Here is a 17,602-nt window from a genome sequence, read left to right as displayed (position 1 = left end):
TAATGTGGGAACCCTTGCTTATTTAACACTACACCCGGGCGCCGGTGTAGCGGCCCTTGCACACTTTTCACTGTATTCAGGCTATACAGCGCGTCGCTTCCAGGGGACGCCCTAGCACTTACACAATGATCAAAAGGATTCATGTCATGATTTTTTCGACAAGTTTTACGCTGGCTGTCGACTACCTAACACAACCCTCCACTTTTCTCATCCGGGCTTGGGACCGGCAACGGAAAACTTTCTGTTGAAAAAAAAATTACGTAGGTAAAATAATTGTTATCATTTGATGTAGGACAAATATTTATGTTAGTAATTAAATTGGCTAGATTGAATATAAAAAAATAATTAAATTTGAAGATTAAAAAAATTGAAATTGTATATTCAACACATAATTCCATGTAATGATTTGTGTTGTTATCAAATTCATAGATGCTTTTGTGTGATATAATTAATGTACAAAAAATATTTTGTCAGTAAATAAATTTTATTTGCAAACTAATTATTACCAAATAAGGTTTTGTGGAAAAAAAATTTGTCAAGTAATTATATACTGAAATATATACTTATATGTAGAAAAGGTAATTTTTATCATATTCATATACATTTATATGATCTATATTATGTATTTGTGTTAGAAATTAAATTGTGTGAAAATTAAATGTTATTAAAAAAGTGTTTGGAAAATGAAAAATTATTTCATGAATTTGGTATTCAAATATATAATCCCATGTATAAAAATAATGTATAACTTAATTAAAATTTCAAAAATTGTGAGAGAAAAATATTTGTTATCAAATTTATTGTCAGCCAGTTTATGTTTGTGAAAAACTGAAATATTTATAACTTAATTATACCTTGTGCATTTTTAATAGCACTAATAGAAGCTTAAGCATATAACTAATTATTGATAATTAATTTATTTTAAATATGTATTTTTAAAAATCATGGTCATAAAAATATACCATGTTTGTTGCATAATAAACTTATTCCTGGATAGTGAGATTTGGGAAATAAATTTAAGTACATGTAAATTTAAATTAAAAGGATTTTACCTAATTATTGATATTATACTTCTCAAGAAAAATAGGAGGCTAAATATTATAATATTTTATCACATACAAATGAAGCTTCTATCATACCCATTTAATTAAAGATTGTTTGCGGTCACTTTTTCTTATTATTATTATTTATTTTGCTTATGCTTTGATTTTAAGTAAAATGTGTCAGGTATGTTGAAAAATAAATCAACTTATTCTTAAAAATATTCATAACATCTATAACTTTTGAGTGTTTAAAAATACATTGATTTATTTTTAGAAAAAAAAAATATGTGCAAAACATAGCAAACAAATGAATTTTTAGAAGTAAAAGCTAAAAACAAAAACAAAAATAAAGATGATCCAAGCAGGCTCTTAATAATCATTATTGACATAAATAAATGATTTTTTATATTTTTTCCCCATAGATTATTCATGTCATGATTTTTTTGACAAGTTTTACGCTGGTTGTTGACTATATAATTCAACCCTCCACTTTTCACATCCAGACTTGAACGCAATGGAGAAAAAAGATAGAAAAAAGATTCATTTAGCCAGGAGATTAAAGCTTTGTTGTTGTTGTTGTTGTTGTTGTTGTTGTTGCCCCGTAGATTATTGAGAAAAAAATTAATATAAATAAGGATGAGACACTGATCAATAATGTTGAAGGGGCTCCAAATAGCGAAGCTCAACAATATTATGGAGGACCAAGGTGATGGATAAATGGATGAAGAGGAGGCATGTTAGATAATCATAATCATTTTGTGTTGATGGTGATTTTCATAAATAGCGTATACACTTCATCCATATTTTAAATTGATGGGCAATTTTCTAAGTATCATTATAATAATTTTTAGGAGAAGATGTTTGTCATAAAGCTATGAAAAATAAGTGTGATCACAAGTATTGTGATCGAATAAGAGGACCAAATTTATTTATACTTTGCATCATAACAACAATCATCATAAAGATCAAATTTATAATTTTGCGACTATGAATCCATGAGAAGAAAAAGATCAAATCAAGTGACAAGGAGAAGTGTTTGTTGAAGAGAACATCTTTTAGAACACGATTGACTGTAATAGCGGTTGTATGCTGAGAAGGTGCATGTGGGTCTCATGGGCAAAAAGATGTGCACGAGCAAGTTTAGGAGAGTGGCTAAGGGATGAGAGCATATATATTGGGATAGTTCTTCTATTTTGATTGTAAGAAAATGTCCTGTAAAGTTGAACTACAAGAACCGGAGTGGAGTTGCGAAACGGGACAACAAGCGAGCATGTTAGTATCGAATTGGCAAAAGTAACTAATAAGCAATGGTGTTAGAGGCACAGTTTTAGAGTGCAAGCAAGATGTAAACATGAAAATAGAGCTATGTTCGCACTTAGAATAAGTGTGGTTGTGAGCAAGGCTTGTCAAATGATGAAATTGAGAGTTTATGAAAAAAAAAAAGCGAACAAGAATGAATTTTCAGCTCAAATATCATATTGATACAAATAGAACAAAACAAAAAGGCAATGATAAGAGGGACACGATAGAAAGGCAGGAGAAGGAAGAGAGATGAGATAAGAAGAAAACTCATTTAATATTCCATCATAAATATCTCAATCCTTATATAGAAAAAGGTCATCAATACTTAATAAAAATAATTTGAGCTAATATAAAAATTATATTGTGTTCTTATAAAGCATTTAACACAAGAAAATTGTTTAAAACATGCATAAGCAACAAATGAAAACATAACTAAAATCAAACAATCAAGATTCATTTGACAATAATGATCTTACATCAACCTTCAAAAATAAGTCTTTATCCCGATAAGTGGGGATCTTTTGTCAACCTTGACAAAAGAAAAATAAATAGAATTCTTGTTGGGATAATTTTTAAAAAATTAATTTCTAAAATCATATTTTAATCAAATAATTTTTTTTAAAGGAGTTAGTCGCCCAAAATTTTTTAGACAATTATTTATTTTTAGAAATTCATTTTTTCATAAATTTCAAGCTTTCTATTTGATTAAATACTAATAAATTTCAAAGTAAAATACTAAACATAATACATATATTGTTTATTTGATTAATTTATTTATTTATTTTAATTTATTTATGCTTTTGTCTAAATATTTTTTAGCTTCTAATGAAGTATTAAAGAATTTATAATTATATTGTTATATTTATTTTTACTGCTTTCTTTCAAACTATATTATTTGAAAAAATATTTAGTAAAGTTCTTTTAATATCCCTTTTTTTTTAACTTTTGATGCTTGATTTAAAATAATAAAGATATGTAAATTAACTGTTTTGGATCCCAACATTTAGAAACTTTAAAAAAGTTTAGAAAAGAGTACAAAAAAACTTAAAATCAAATAATAAAAATAGTGATTCCTATTATTATTATTATTACACTGCAAACTAATTAGTAGCTAGTAATGATAACTTCTTTGTTGGGCCTAGCATTTTGTCCACAAGTATAACAATTTAGGCTCCTTGTTGGCCCTTTCCAAAGCCTAGGATTTCTATCATATTATAAAATCTTGAGTACCTTAATAAGTTATATTACGTAGACACGCACGCACACACATACATACATACATGAAATTCATAAATATTACACGAATTCCATTAATTTATTTTCAAATTAAAAAATATGCTGAAGAAATTGTTTTATAAAACTAAGAATATAATATAATTATAAACTAATATAATAATAAGCTAGAAGCTAAAAAATATGAAAGCAAAAACTTGAAATAAATGTAAAAAATTAAAAATATAAATAAATAAACAAAATTTATTAAATCATGAAAATAAAAAAATTTAAATATTTTAATTTTAGGTTTAAAATAATTAAATTTATAAATACTAAATAAAATTAAAACTAGAAATAAATAAAAATTTTGAATTTACAAAAATACAATAAATACAAGATAAAAAAATAACTTAACAAGTCAGGTGGCCATCGAGGAGAGGAGCTAGTTGCCAAAATGTTGGGTGATTAGCGCGATATAAAATTCTTTATTTAAAATTTTTCTTTCATTTGAAAGAAAATTAGAAAACTCCATCTATCAAAATTGTCTAAATTTGTAGTTTCCATTTGCAAGTTGAGAACAAACCTAGGTAAATGATTAAGTTGGAGGATCATGACCTAAAGGCCATTGATTCAAATCACTAAAACCACTCATTTCTAATACAAGAGTATGGCTAGGGGTGTCAAAAAAAACTCGTTATTCGCGAACAGCTCATGTTTGGTTTGTTAAATAGCTCAGGTTCAATTCATTTGTTAAGCACGCGAGCCAAACACAAATAATTTTTTTGAGCTCGATTTATATACGAGTCAAACACAAACAAAAATTTATTTGTTTCAGTTTGATTGTTTGGTTGTTCGATTGTGTTCAACTCGTTTTAACTCGAAATAATTAAATAGAAAAAAAAAATATTTTTTATTATTTTTTATATTAATTTTTTATATGTATTAAAAAAGTTAAATTTACTTATTTTTTAAAAATATTTTGGTGTTATATTTATTAAAAAAATAAGTTTAGGTGTTAGATATGTAAATAAATAAGACTTGGGTGGTATGTATGTAAATTTCTCTAAACTAAAGCATTAGTGAAATCTCTTTTTTACTTAGGAATTATATATGTAAATACATATTGTTACTGATATGTACGTAATGCAGTGAGATTTTATCCAAAAAAAGTCCGTAAGTGGGCCTTAAGTTCTACTTTGAATAGTATATATAAATACATAAAAATTTGGTGGTACATAAATGGCCCCACAAGCCATAATTCCACCCACTTATCTTTTATATTTAGGATCTATTTGGGGCAGCTGCAGCTTATCCAATAAGCTGGTTTGCAGCAGCTATTCGAGGAAGCTGATGCAAGGAAGTTGTTGTGGAAAAGCTAACTGTTTGTTTGTTTTTTACGATTTGAAAACAATTGAATGACAGCTATCTCTGGAAAAATGATCATCCTGTCCATGTGAAGTAATATTATTTGTAACAAAAGTGTCAGTCATACATTTGATACTTGAACAATCTCGTGAATTAATTCATCTGATTGAATTGCTGACTAACATTCCATAAGAGTACTTAATTAATACATTTTTTTAAATATTAATTATTCTATTAAATTATTTTACTAATTACAATTATATATCATAATTAAATTAAATTACCTTTTCAAATATCTAATTAGTTAACATTCTTAAAATTTTCGTAAACATCATTTAATATTAATTAAATAGGACAATAACATGTAATAATTAAAATAAGTATTCATATCTGAAATTTCATTTATGTTTCCTCTATCTTAGCTTCTTCATTAAACAAATACCCTAAATTTTGTAAGAATTATCATTCGGTTTCTAAAAATTAATTAAATTCATTAAGATTTACATTCATAATCCTAATAATTAATAAATAGTTGAAATTTCAAAATATAAATTTTAAATCGATTAAAGTTAATAGTTAATCTTACCTTATAATAAGAATGTGCATTGTCCTCAAATATACGAATCGGGCATACTCCTTCCTCCGCGAGTCGCACCCCATGGAGAACCCACCTCTGCAAGTCACACAACAGGGTTGTCGCCTCCTTTCTCTGTGACTCGCACGACATGGTACCCACAAACTTTTCTTCCTCCCCAAGCTCTCAGCTCGATCCTACAGGCTGCAAGAGAGGGGAAAATTGCAGCACCTCTCCTCTCTGCGAAGAACGTGGGCACCGAAAGCCTTGACTGATGCGTACGAGCGAATGGCAGAGAAGCGACGTCGAACAAAAGGGGTAAAATTTGTAAAAAACCAACCCTCGAACACGGACCACAGAGCTCTAGTGGGACGCCGCTCTCTGGACGTCATCCCAAACGACCAAAATTCGCAGCAGCTCCCCGCATCGCAATCTGGACGCCGAACCAAACAGAGCCTTAGTCCCACAATGCCTCAACAGAAAGGAATCCCCATTAAAAATCCTATTTAATGATTTTTATGTCGCTTGTGTTTATGAAGCTAGAAGCAAATCAGATTTCCAAATTTTGAAAATATTTTAAAATAAAAGTTTATTTCTACCCAAACTAGCTGAAATAAATTTAAAAAATTAAATATTAAAATTTAAAAAGCTCAAAATCAAGCAAATTATCAGCAAATTTGAACAATTTTGAGCTATTTTGAATATGAACTTATTTCAAATATAAAATATGAAAAATTTTAAACGAGCCGAACAAAAAAAAGTTTTGAGCTCTCCCATGTCAAACATAAAAAAACAAAAAAATTTAAACAAGCCAAACAAAAATAAGTTTTAAGCTCGCTGATGTTCGGCTCATTTACAAAAATAGGTATGGCTGCATGCACCAACCTAACCAAACCCTACACTAGCAAGAGTTTTACGCATTGAGTTGCAATTTATATGCAACAGTACATAGTGCTTTAAGTTTTGATGCTTAATATTCTACTATGTAAAGAGTTGAAGGAATCATATATGTACTGATTAAACTATCTAAACAAAATATATTCAAGATAACGGACAAAAAGCTATGGTCGCGTTGTTAACAATGGTTTGGAGTAATGCATGTATTATTTTAAGGTTGGGGCATTTACATACATAGTACACAGTTCTTATGTATTTACATAAAAAATTTCATATTTAGACGCATTGCACTCAAATGTTTAATATCACATCAAAAATACCACTATTACTATTTTTAAAAGGTGATATACACTTTTTCATGTATAGGTTTAAAGCACCAAAGTTGTGGAATAGAAAGGGATAGGAAAGTTAAAAGAAAAAACAAAAAGGCCTTAGGAAGTTGTGAAATATCAAGGAACAAATATGCGAGGTTGACGGCATTTGGAAGAGGATAGGCATCGATCCAAGGCTGCCTCGGTTGAAAACAGCAAAGAGGGCTCCAAAACGATGAAATCCGATAGTCGAGGAAGGTCCAACACCTGTTCCTGAATAAGACACGGACACACCACTTGCAAAAGGAAAGAATAAAGCAATACAAAGAGCATAAAACAGAGAACAATGTCTCCCAAAACAATAACAATCACCAAAAGACTGTAAAACAAGAATACAACAACATATAAATAGTCTCTCAAACATAAAAACCCTAATTATAATTCAAGAATGTGATAAATTTAGGCGCCACAATGTCCGGCAGCAACAATAGGCAAGAAATCTTTTTTCATAGTATAATAGATGGAATTCAGTTTATCACGTTTGCAGGATCGCGTGAATCATGAAATCCTGTGATTCCGGCTTAGTTTCAGGTTCCTATCACATCTCACATCAGCTATGCATGTAATTATGAAAGTTTAGGTGTGAGATATGTAAAAACATAAGAATTGTGTGTTACGTTGCTTCGTAGTCAAGTTATTCTTTTATCCCCTCCCGACGAACTAAAAACATAAAACCAAAATCCCTTGCTTTCGATCATCCATGACAATACCGTAAAACTCCCCCTTTCTTGTTTATCAAAGAATCATGTTCGCCGCAATAAAGTTTCCTATTTTACGATCAATAGTTAAATTTTGCATGGAAATGGCTTGCGGGCAAAGAGCTAAGTAGAAAAGGTTAAGTTCTTACATCATTATCAGTTCTATATCTCCGTCCACAGGTAGCGCATAGCAGACAGATAGTTCATTTGGAGCACACAGACAATTTTTCTCCAGTGAGTGAAGTTCTCCCATTAGAGGACGGCTTGAGATCAGTTTGAAGCCACCAGCAGTCTTCTTAGATATGTCCTTCAAGCATTTTTCAAATGAAAGATCTGTCAAAAACATGATAAGCTAAAAGTGGCGTGAATGGAAATTTAATCCTAAACATCAAAGGCCATGAAAAGAGACAAAATCAAGCAGCATAATATATTCTATTTTGAGAATCCAACGAAAAAAAACATGACACATGTAATTTCTAGCCCATATTTGTGGTTGCCATAAAGTCCTTTATTCTGAATATGTAAGAGATAGTTTTACAGCTGCTTGACTCGACAAAATGGCTTCAAGTTGGTTGACTTGAACGAGTCCATGGAACTTTTTTTCACATTTGACTTAAAGATAAAAAGCCCAAATTTCTAAGCTGAAGTAGTTCTTAAGAAATATTGGTTAGGTCTAAAGCAAAGCCCAAAATATTCCATCTCGACGTGGACAATGGAACTATGAATGTGGATTAGACAAGATGAGTTAAAATACATAAACTGGATGCTTTCATGTGCCTATATATTTAAGGCAAAGTTTTTATAGCTTAGGACTAAGCGATATTGATATATATAAAAGATAGAAAAGAAATTTGATATTTCCAGAACTATTTGGATACTAGAAGTTCTGAATTGTGGGATATACTGAATAACCCAAAAGTAGGGGGTTTGGTGCAAATACCACCTGAAGCTAAAGAGCCTTAAAAAATTATTCGTCTAAATGGTTAATACTTCTCAGGGAAGCATGACTCATAATTCAAGAGAGAAGAAAGCCATGTTAAGGGAAAGCTTAAATGTTAGGGCTAAATAACATATGGAAGAAAAAAGGCAACATATATTAAAAAACTGTAATGGAGAGAACAAGCAAATACCACGTCCTATAGGCAATGTTATGTCGTCCATGCAACAGACAACAATTGGGTGGGTGCTAACAAATAAACTAAATACCCTAAACCCTAAACCATGATATCTAGATGAGTGATTGCATGGAAAATATGATTAGTTTTTATACACTTTATGTTCACTGCGCAACTTCAACTTTATCCCGAATTCTCCTATCTTCCTCTGACTCTTTGTGCAATGGTCAAATTTTATAATATGAGAATGAATAAATCAAAGAAAGTAATATAGCCTATAAATAAAGATATAAAAAAAAGCAAAAAAAACTTGTGTGAATTGACAAAATTTGCCTGCGTTTATGGCTACATTAAGAAATATTTCACTAGCACCATAATGAGTGACATGAATACAACATTTTTAACAATCAAATAATTTTAACAGATTTACCTCTCAAGCTTTTTATATCTACTTTTACATTTCCTCTTTCTACAATTTATTTTCCAATTTAATCTAGGGACTCAAAAAATTGCCAACCTAAGAAACCACCCAAACACAACATAAAAAATTTGGGTTAACCTGATTAGTAGTTAGAATAGATATCTAACTATGATTGGGGTCGGAATCAAGTTGACCCAAATAACACAGTCAAATCTAATTTGACACGATTATTATCAGGTTCAGTATATGTTCAAGCCTGTGAACTGTGAATAACCTTGTGTGCATAATTGTATACATCTTGCACTAAGGCTCTATTTGGGGCAGCTTATCCGCTGCAGCGGTGTTTTGAAAACACCGCCTCACCATTTAAAAACTGCGTTTGAGCAGCTTATCCTAAAACGCAGATGATTTTTTACACTAAACGCGGAACCCGCGGTCTGCGTTTCCAGATAAGCGGCTTATCTGGATGAGCACAAGCTTCCCCAAAAGCACTCTAAAGCAATCATGCATCAAAAACCATTCTCAAGTGACAAAATGACTTTGAGGCCTCATTTCTTTTTCAATGATAAGCTTAATATATATCTAAAATTAAAAAGCACTTTTTAGGATCTTCAATTATTTCAAAGGACAATAGTTTTCATACTTGTTAATGGCGAATAGCACATCATAGCACAAAAGTCTCAGCAGGGTCATAGCGTATAGTGCATGACCTACTTCATCAAGGATCAAAATCTGCCAAAGTCAAATTCCCAACTTGTCAAAAAATACATTCCAATGTGCGAAGTTTACCACCATTTTAACTTCTGCCAACAACAAAAATTCAATGAATGCCAAAGAATAGACATTTGATATCCGCAAAACACAAACATTTAATTAAATTAGAAATTAAAATGGCATGATAAAAAAATGGCATTAATAATATTTAAATTTGAAAACTCAATACTTCAATTACTTAAAATTTAAAATATAATTATGATCGTTTTACAAGTTTAATATTGTCACAAGCAATTAAACTAGTGAAACAAAAAATTGTCATCATCATCATAAGAAAGTATTTCTCTATGATGCGCTATGTGCTACGACTCAGAGACCTCTATGTTATGATGTGTCATTTGCAATTGACGAATACGATCCAAATACAAAAGTAGCATTTAAAACAATGCAATATCTTATAATTTGCATATCGGAAGAAGTCAAAAGCAGAGAAGAACTCAAAATTTTATAATAAAGAATATCATAAGACGCCAATGCATATTATAAATAGAATACCAGAAACAAATAAACTTGCAAAGAGTAAATATATAATGGATCGAAAAATCATGTGACTAATGTTTTAATGCAAGTAGTTGAATATAGAATCAAAAGATCGATCAAATGGGAAACCGCATAACGGAGAATTCCATAAAATGAGAGAGTACGACAACCTATTCTCATAGAAACATTATAGATATTATTCAAAGGAAAATTAAAAAATATTTTCTAAAACAAAGGAGAAAACTACTATAACAAAAAGAAACATTCAACTTATAAATTTTATCATTCAAGTCACAAATCTTGTGATTATGATGACTATAAACCATGACATTTACATCCACCACCTCCCTTAATCCTTTCAAAAATCCCACGTATCTCAACTTCAAACAACTTTTTTCATTTTTTGGAATAAAAAGTTACTGAAACTAGCCTTAAATATTTGTCCCTTGCATATTTATAAATACAAATTTAAAAACTCGATTTTTTCTCATGTAGAAACATTCAATTCATAGGAATCTTCTTGTCCTCAAACTATCACCATGTTTATGCAAGTTGCATAATCATTTTAAGAGAATTGAAAGATAATTAAGGTAAGTTGTCATCATTAATCTAGTGCTCAAAAATGTTTGATATGGAGCGAAGTTTACTGAGAATGTACAAGAAGTTAGAATCAATAACCATTTCAGTAAAGCAAAAAACGATCAAAAACTACAACAATAGAGATGTTTTGGCTATTATCAGAAGTAATGCCTAAAAAAAAAGGAATAGTTGATAGACATAGATAATATCAATTCTTAGTTAAATGCATTCTACAAGCTAGATGGTTTCAAGCATTCAAAAAAGACATTATTTAACATATAACCAACTAAATTGCCCTTTGTCCTACCACCTTTCTTGCTCTTGTAGAACTCTCCATAGTACATAAAATGCAAGTAGTTATTAACCATTGGTTTTAGCTTTACATTAGTTTCCAAAATAATAAGCGAGAAAAAACTCCTTGGAATGAATGCTCAGATAATGCATCTTCGCATTTTACCTCTGGCATAGCTCGCAAAATCAACACGATCAAGCATGAATTCTACACATTATTCACATTCAACTCACTCAAAATTTAGTTCGGGAACTTTGGAATTTAGTTCAGAAGGAACTCAGGCGGTGATTCAAGTAAAGTTAAAGTTAAAAAAATATTTTTAACAATTTGAATCCAATGGATATAAATCCATGCATTTTAAGTACATTTGGCCCCTAAATTAACAAAACTAAATTGAATCAGATCAGTTTGCCAAATTCATGAGACAATGAGACCCACAAATGCAAGTCAAAGGGTCGCTACAAGTCGCAACCCTTCCCAAACTCCTACAATTGTGAAAATTCTAAATCTACACTTAAATCACTTTGTGGTGCTTTGATGCGGACAGAGTGTTGGGAAATTATTACAAATTTAAACTTCTTGAATCCATTATAACTTCTACAAGCAACAAATTCAAAAGTTTTTCATGGTGACAGATTACTCTTAAGAAGGAGAATATTTCATCATAAAAATCACAAAAGTTCCATCACCATTTTTTATAGAACCTAAATTTGATAACAACATTTTATCAAAATTATGGCAAATCACACGGAGATATATTGGTAAATCATTAGCATCATTTGTTTGCTCTTATCTAAACAAACAAATACATGCCAAAATTATGTCGATTCATCGTCATCTTCCAGTGAAGATAAAGTTCAGCCTTTGCTCCAAATTTTGTTCTAGACAGTTTATTTTGGGATTTTTTATCTGTCAACCCATAGCACTATTAGTGTCAAGGGCTTCTAGGCAACACCTTTTGCTTCTTCATTGGAGAATCAATTACCACCAGCCACGACAAAAGCACCGCCAATTGCTGCCCGATCGATTGTCTCAATCATGATGTGGGTAGCTCAATAAGACAAGCACATGGGCAACAGCACCTAATCACTTTTCAAACAATTGAGGGTCAGATTTGTTGTATTCGTTGCTAATAAGAAAGAAAAATATTCAAGAATGATTTAAAATATGACCAACAATCACCCTTAAAATCTAAAAATAGATTGAATTTCTATTGATTTTATCATATCAAGAACTATGCCACTCAAGAATCATAAAGAACTTGAAAGTCTTAATAGCTTCTAAAGCCATCAACTGACCACCCCGATGCTCAAAACTCTCTAAATATCTACCGACTATTGCTGATCTACCTCATCATGGAACAAAATTCGCCAGAAGTCCAACTCCAAACTTGCCAATGTGTACTTTTTAATGTCTGACATTCACCACCATTTAACTTATGCCAAAATAGACATTTGACGTCCACAAATCATACGCATTCATTTTTTTCCTGGCATGTCCACCCCAACCCTACCTCTATAAGGAGGGGATGAATAGCCAAGCCGCCTACTAACATCTAAATTTGTTAAATTTTTATGTCCACCAACAACAAATTTCCAATATTCATTAACTACCAATGTTTGACATATGTTTCATGCCAAGTAGCTGAATGCCCTTGTTGCAAGACAACGAGGCCGAACACCTTCAAACATCAATGATTGCCCTTCAGTGGCATTGGATGTCCATGAACAACATGTTGGCAATCAACCAACTGCTATCAACAACCAAATCCCGACATTTTTCCTTGTCCAACTTTCGATACTTGTCGGTATCCATCATAGACATCCACCAACCCACAATCCTAGTTATTTTTCAGCCAAAGTCACCCAACATCTGCTAATGTCCTGCTTCCTATACCAATCATGTCCTATTGCCACCACAAAAAAACATTTGTCTAACAAAGTTTTCATCTGCACAGTTAAAAAAACATTCATCAATGTCCTACGCTAAATATCAACCATCACCTTCATCAACAAGACTGATCGACCATAATCCTCTGTCAACATCGCCACCTCCTGCTACAAAATCGAGAGACAATGCCCAGCTAAATTTTTACAAGGTATTATTGGCTCTAAAGTTGGAGAAAAGAGTTAATCATTTTAATCTCCAAGCAAGACCAGTGGATCTATTATGATAGAGCAAAGTCCCATAGGTTTTTCATATTCAAGTATTCCATTTAAAAATCTGTGTGTCTGCCATATCGGCATAAACTTTTATCTGTGTGTGAATATCATCGTGCAGCCTAAGATATAGTTCTAAATCTCTATAGCCATAATTTTCCTAGCAAATCACAAACTCTAATCAAACATGCTCAGAAATCATACATATCCCCTTCTACCTCCCTACATTATAATCTTTCCAACAAAAAGCAAAATACGTTCACTTTTTTTAATTCTCTTCAGTATCGCAGAATAAAATTGAAATTCAAAATGCAGCATATGAGCTCGAGATTTCAATTGCAAATCCAGTTATCGCAGAGCTCGACACAAGAATCACAGCATTCAATGTAAGAGATAATACTGTGCGCAGAGAAACTAATCGAATCTTAAGCGAAAAGAAAGCTGAGAAAGCACAAGAGGAGCACCATTGACGGAAGGAGGAGATGTAGTTCTGATTGCCTGGCGAAGAATCGCCCACCGCAAAGAACCTCGAGATGGAGCAGTAGCGGCTCGAGACTTCTCCATCCTTGTCGGTGTGGCTTCGCCTCTAAAACCAGTTGAGGGTTTTTGGGTCGGAGCACACTTCCGAGGGGAACCGCAACTCAGAATGTACTGCGTGCAAAAAAGCAGTTCAGTCGATGAATCCTTTAAACCAATCGGAACTAATATTTATAATCTACTGAAATTTTAACTCATTTTTATATTTTTATTTTTATTTTTATTTTTATTTTTACTCAAATCTTAAATACAATATTTTAATAACTTTTTCATTGGAACCGATAGCTTTTGGGTGATAAATTGTCATAATTAAGGTTTTTGGTGGTTAAATTTTATAATTAAAATATAGATTATTATAATGTTATATTAAATATTTTGGGTGATTGATATGAAAAGTCCTTTTTTTATTAAATTAATATTTTATGTAATAATATATATTTGAATGACATGCCTAATTGGCTAACTCTGTAATTATGAATAGGGCTGTCAAAACGGCCCGTTGCTCAAGAACAGCTCTTGTTCAGCTCTTTCAGAAGCTTGTGTTCGGCTCGTTCACTAAGCTAACGAGTCGAACACGAACAACACGAACAAATATTTTGCAGAAGTTTGCTGTGAGTCCTCTTGGCAATTATATATATATCTTTGATGAGTAGCTTTTTTTTTTAAATTTAGTTGACTACAAGGCTACAAAGATTTATAATCAATTAAAAGTATATAATAAGATTTATAATCAATTAAAAGTATTAATAAAGAAAATATAATAAAAATTATTAAATTAGATTCAAATGATGTTTTAAATCTTGTCACAATCCTTAACATTTGTTGGCTACATGATTAGGGTTGTCAAAATAACTCTTTGTTCGTGAACAGCTCGTGTTCGGCTCGCTAAGTAAACGAGCCGAACACGAACACGCTATTTTAGCTCAAGATATAAATGAGTCGAACACGAGCTGAGCCTAGGCTCGTTTACACCCCTAATTATGAGAAGTTGATTCATTTATCTTATGAAAAATTATAAATTTGTATGTTGCATCATATTCTTCCTATTCTTATATCATTTTATGATGAATTTTAAGTATAAATGAGTTAATTCATTTTAATTTATCAAGTTTTAGTCAAAAATATTCCAATATTTATATTCTCTCCAATAATAAGAGTAATCAAAATGTGATAATATTTATGAACTATGTGTTAGAGACATAAATATTGGATGATATAATCATTAAAAAAAAATCTTAAATTAAATTTCATTAGAAATATGTAGTCAGCCTTTGGTATTCATAAATGATTAAATCCTCTTAAAAATTACATGTCATGTAAGATCAACTTACTATACCAATCAAAGCTATTTTTAATATATTTATCTATAAATTAATATATATTATTCTAGCTATGGTTCGTTCTCTTATTTATTATGCAGTTCTTTATATTTGACAAATACACGAGCGAGCACAGAGATATACTTACAAATAGAGGCGGACCTAGGTTGGGTTCGAGGGGCAACAAACCTCCTTGAATTTCGGAGTTTAAAATAACGAGAGTGGCGCTTCCATCGTTTGTCCACCCAAAAATATTACTTTGCCCCCGTATCCCTTTCCTCTTCCACACATCGGCAGTGAAATCTTGACAGGGCACAAAGGCAAGTAAACAATTAGGAAGATGGAAATGTGTGAATGAGGAAGAGGAGATCATGGTCATTGAGATGACTGGCAGCAGGGTGACATTGTTAATGGAGGAGCCGGCGGATGAGTTACTCGTGTTAGTGGCATGGTTAATTATGAATTACTTATGCCTTCAAGCGAAGCTCTCATTTGATGAGATTAATAAGTTTAATATATCGTATTGAGAAAATGAATGACTGGTCCATCAGTACATCTAGTAGTAAATTTACACTTAAATTTTATGTTATTCTTATGTTTATAATGCATGGGAAAATTTTGGGAAATGGCCCATTAAAAAAAATAAAGGAAGATTTACTTACATATCACTCAATTCTAATGTATTTACGTATCTAACACCTAAACTTCAATTTTACAAAGATACCACCTTATATATGCATGGAATGGTGTACATCACTTTTTTAAAATTAAAATATTGGTTTTTTTTATGTGCTATGAAAGATTCCATTGATATAAATGTGTTAGATATGTCAATACATAGGAATTGGGTTTCATAACGAGGATTATCATTTCGAAATTATTTCATTTTTTTGTGAATCATAATCTTTTCCCTCAAAAAAGATGTTGGCTCTGCCCCGCACACAAATAGATATAGAGACATATACACACATATATATGCATACATATATAGACCCATATATATACACACATATATAGACATCCAATATATAGACACACACGCACGCACACGCACACACACGCACAGGCACGCGCGTACACACACGCACGCACGCACGCATGCACGCACGCACACACGCACATGCACGCACACACGCACGCACACGTACACGAGCGCGCGTGCGCACACACACACACATACGCGTGCGCACATATGTAGACGCGCGCGCACACACACACATGCACACATACGCGTGCGCGCACATGTAGACATACACACACACACATACGCGCGCATATAAGATACAAATATAAAATTTTTCAAATAAATTACAGGAAAAATATTAACTTATTGAAAAATCATTAAAAATTATTTCATTACACCCTACACTTTTAAACAATCATGTTGATATGCATAAGTTCTAAATGTTATTATCAAAGATTAAGAAGTTGTGGAATTGATTTTTATTTCGATTAAATTTTGTTAAAGTTTTATTTTCATCGTGTGTCAAAAGATTTGAGTAGATTAAGTAATAATTTAACATTTTAATGTTGCTCGAAGATCAAGCCCACACAGATGAAAGAAAAATAGCACGAGAGAAAAAAAAAATTCGTGAAAAACCCATGGAGATTAAAAAAATCATGAGGTTGAGCTCAGTCAACTTAATCCACTATATATTTGTAACTACAGTGGTACATCTTTTCTCTCAACAAGGAGTACAGGGTTACAATCGTACATTGAAAACTATATTTTTCATTATATGGCTAAAAAAATATAAATATTAGTAAATTTAACAACAGTTGCATTCTGGCTACAATGATTGCAAGCAGCTAATACTGATGGCTGGTGGTCAACGAAAGCAAGTGGTGACGGCGGTCGGCGGCTGATGGCCTGCAGTTAGTCCTCGGGTCTTCTCTCAAGAATATGCTCTAGAATTTCACTTCTCACCTTTCTTCCCTTCACCTGTAAGTGAAGAGATGGGTCATATTTATAGCTTTTTTAAGAGGGACATTTATATATAATTTATAGATTTGTTGGCGTATAATTTCCCCAACCACCTGAGTAGACGGTCTACGCTGATCCCCTTTGATCACATGTAACTTTTTGAAGTATTAAGGAGTCTTAAATTCCTCAAAATTGAACAATCTTAGACTCGTTGGATTCTTCTCGTCGAGACGCTCGATTCAGCTATAAATATATATCAAATTTAGAGTTCATTTGACAATTCAATTAACAATCCAAAACCTCTAATTATGTTTCAACTACTTCATCTCGGAACCAAGAATTGAATTAATTTTAAAGTGGTTGAGTTCATCTTGCCAAGTGGCTCAATTTAGTCATAAATTTGATGAAAACAGAGCTCATATGATCATGAATTTATGCTTGGAAATGTTTTTTGCTCAAAGTACATTAGTTGGATAATTTAAATGAATTCTAAAACAAAAAATAAATTTTATTTAATCTCTTGCATGTATATATATA

At 31.6% G+C, this 17,602-nt stretch overlaps 1 protein-coding gene across 4 annotated transcripts in view; it reads right to left on the bottom strand.

Moving 5' to 3' along the window:
* The window catches only part of LOC110033311 (calmodulin-lysine N-methyltransferase), a 65,911-nt gene extending 51,963 nt beyond the window's left edge, over window positions 1–13,948 (bottom strand). For 2 of the 4 annotated variants that reach the window (XM_020737238.1, XM_020737239.1), the window contains exons 1-2: window positions 13,750–13,948; window positions 7,615–7,798 (exon numbers count right to left, since the gene is read on the bottom strand). In XM_020737238.1, coding sequence (XP_020592897.1) covers window positions 7,615–7,798; window positions 13,750–13,849 — 284 coding nt within the window. In that variant the 5' untranslated portion in view covers window positions 13,850–13,948. Of the gene's footprint in view, window positions 1–7,614; window positions 7,799–9,644; window positions 9,662–13,749 lie in introns of those variants that run through there. The other 2 variants (XM_020737240.1, XM_020737241.1) reach the window with 2 other exon arrangements.
* Window positions 13,949–17,602: the final 3,654 nt, after the last annotated feature.

This window comes from Phalaenopsis equestris, unplaced genomic scaffold, assembly GCF_001263595.1.
Source record: "Phalaenopsis equestris unplaced genomic scaffold, ASM126359v1 Scaffold001134, whole genome shotgun sequence".
NCBI classification, from domain to species: domain Eukaryota; kingdom Viridiplantae; phylum Streptophyta; class Magnoliopsida; order Asparagales; family Orchidaceae; genus Phalaenopsis; species Phalaenopsis equestris.
This window is presented reverse-complemented; position numbering and strand designations above follow the sequence as displayed.